Source organism: Mustela nigripes, chromosome 1 (assembly GCF_022355385.1).
Source record: "Mustela nigripes isolate SB6536 chromosome 1, MUSNIG.SB6536, whole genome shotgun sequence".
Taxonomy (NCBI): Eukaryota; Metazoa; Chordata; class Mammalia; order Carnivora; family Mustelidae; genus Mustela; species Mustela nigripes.
Window position 1 is genome coordinate 13451175 of NC_081557.1, and position 2993 is coordinate 13454167.

The 2993-nt window shown below is 37.8% G+C and overlaps 1 protein-coding gene across 1 annotated transcript; it reads left to right on the top strand.

Moving 5' to 3' along the window:
* Window positions 1-1742: 1742 nt before the first annotated feature.
* LOC132009822 (olfactory receptor 9G4) lies at window positions 1743-2696 on the top strand. Its single transcript, XM_059387853.1, has one exon. The coding sequence runs from the start codon at window positions 1758-1760 to the stop codon at window positions 2694-2696; it is 939 nt and encodes a 312-aa protein (XP_059243836.1). The 5' UTR covers window positions 1743-1757.
* The last annotated feature ends 297 nt before the right edge of the window (window positions 2697-2993 follow it).

Sequence of the window (2993 nt, forward strand, 5' to 3'; positions counted from 1 at the left end):
ATTGTGTAGGTAAATAATAACACTGCAGAGGAGGTTCATAGGAACTACTGAGATGATGGCTATCATCCACCGGGTTGTACATTATCAATATAATGACCATAAATCCCTGCCAAGATAACTATTACTCAAGCTTGAGCAATTTCAGAAAAAAAAATTATAGTGTAGGAATGAACACAGTGTAGCACAATACATGTGAAGCTCCTAGGATGTGAGATTTTTAAGGGGAGATTTTGTGAGTAATTTAGTTTGGTTGAAGTCCTAAATAGGTGAAGACAAGTAGCAAGAGAGAGTTGTAAAGGTTAAGTTAAAGCCCACTTAGGGCAGGAGGTGTAGGACTAAAGCATCTGTGTATTGTGTGCTAATGAGATGAGATCCATTATATGGAAATAGTTGGAGGAATGAGTGATCTTCAGGATTCCAGGCTTTATCTACTAAAGTTTATCAGTCAAATCATGTCCTCTCTGAACATTGTAAGCTACATCTGAAAGATAGCAAGAGTTAATATTTAAAGATTAAGATACTTCCTTTCCTTATTAAAGAGGAACAGTGAACTTTGGGGTAGAACATTACAATTGACAGTCCAGTTACAAATGGATTCTGGCTTAGCTCAAAGGAGAATGTTCTGAACATGGAAGTAAATCACAATCTTCTCTTGGTTTTAACTTTCTCCCACTATCTTTTTAACTAAGGGATAGTCTACCGGCTACTGGCCCAATTCCATATGTTTTGAATTAGATTCCTCCTTTTAGCTTCTCCCTCAGAGTTTTAGGGCTTTGGGATAATTTGAAAGGATTCATGGCTTCTCAGTCTGTCATTGACACCAAAGATTGTGCTTTGCCTAATATTCAGCATTTACAATATCCAAAAATAGCTCAGCTATGTATATGAATCTCGTTGACCAACAAGAGAAAGTGGGGAAAGAATGTTCTTTAAAAAGGCTTTTTTAATGATCTTTTTATTAAGTAAAGTAATTCAAGTTGTCAGAGGATTATATATTGCCTTAACCAGGAGAGCAAAAGAAAAACCATTTAGTTATAAAACACATAAATGGCTTAACAGTTGAGAGCACATACTCTTGATAAAGAAAACTCTGTTTTTAAATACCAGCTCTGCTATTGATCTGTTCGGTGACTTTGGACTTGTTTCTTAAACACCATGAGAATCATAATAGTGCCTACTTTATGAAATTATAGAAAGGATTAAGTATTTCAAGATTAGAATTTAGAATATTAATTGGAGCACAGTGATTATTACATTATTATATTATATTAATTATATTATATACCATATCTAATGTAAATGTTGTATAGATAGTTACAAGAGTGGTACAGTACGTTGATATTTGTGTAATTATCAGCACAATGCCAGACACATAAATTCTCAATAATACTTGAAGGATACTAAAATTTTTTGAGCACTTACTATGTACTTAACATTGGGTTGGGTATTTTCATGCATGTCTCCTTCACTCAATCAAACAACCAGTTGGGGGCTTTGTTTTTCTTCTCTCGTTGGAATAAGGGCCTTGCCCTGTGGGAAAGCCCTAAGTTCACAATCAGATTCTAACACTAATACCTGTGGTCTACCCAAGCCACAGACTGAAATTCTATCATTCTAGGTAATCATGGATAAAAGTCCATAAATGTCCTAATAAGTACTGACTTAACTTAGGCCTTTGTTTATTTATTTCAATAGAACAACTGCAAAATGATTTTTTCCCCCCTCAAAGTCTTTATCAGGCTTTCTCCTCTGTGGACATGGAGGTAGGAAATCGTACCATTCTGACTGAATTCATCTTGGTGGGTTTCTCAGCAAACCCACAGTGGCAGCTGATTCTATTTGGAATATTTCTGGTGCTCTATTTGATGACTTTGTCGGGGAACATGACCCTGGTTATTCTAATCCGAATTGATTCCCGCCTACACACGCCTATGTACTTTTTCATTGGCAATCTGTCCTTTTTGGATTTTTGGTACACTTCTGTGTATACTCCCAAAATCTTGGCTAACTGTGTCTCAGAAGATAAACGAATCTCCTTGGCTGGATGTGGGGCCCAGCTGTTCTTCTCTTGTGTTGTAGCCTACACTGAGTGCTACCTCCTCGCAGCCATGTCCTATGACCGGTATGCAGCGATCTGTAACCCATTACTTTATTCGAGTTCTATGTCCAGGTCTCTCTGTACTGGGCTGGTCGCTGGCTCCTACATAGGAGGGTTTTTGAATGCCATAGCTCATACTGCCAACACTTTCCGCTTGAGTTTCTGTGGTAAAAATATTATTGACCACTTCTTCTGTGATGCACCACCATTGGTAAAAATGTCTTGTACAGATACCCACGTCTATGAAAAAGTCCTCCTGGGTGTGGTGGGCTTCACGGTCCTCTCCAGCATTCTTGCCATCCTGATTTCCTATAGCAACATACTTCTGGCTATCCTGAGGATCCGCTCAGCCTCAGGAAGGCGCAAGGCCTTCTCCACCTGTGCTTCACACCTCATTTCAGTCATGCTCTTCTATGGATCCCTGCTCTTCATGTATTCAAGGCCAAGTTCCACCTACTCCCTGGAGAAAGACAAAGTGGCTGCTCTGTTTTACACTGTGGTCAATCCACTGCTCAACCCACTCATCTATAGCCTGAGAAATAAAGACGTCAAAGAGGCCTTCTGGAAAGCAACGCAAACCATAAGACTGCAGAGATGAAGGTTATATTTTGTGGAATGTTCTTATTGCATAGTTTTCCAAATTATTAGCGTATATGTATGCTGGTAATCATTGCAATTTTCAAGTAAATACAAGTCATACTTAAAGCAATGACACATTGAAGAAACCACTCTTCGTTTATCACTATTTGGTGATTAAACTATTTTAAACTAATTAATTTTGGATTGTTTGATGCTTTACAATATTGTATTTTGCTCTTTTGTAGTGATAGATTTACATAAAACTTACTCTCTTGATTATCTTTGGGGTATTTTGGAAAGAGAATAGGAATTGGAT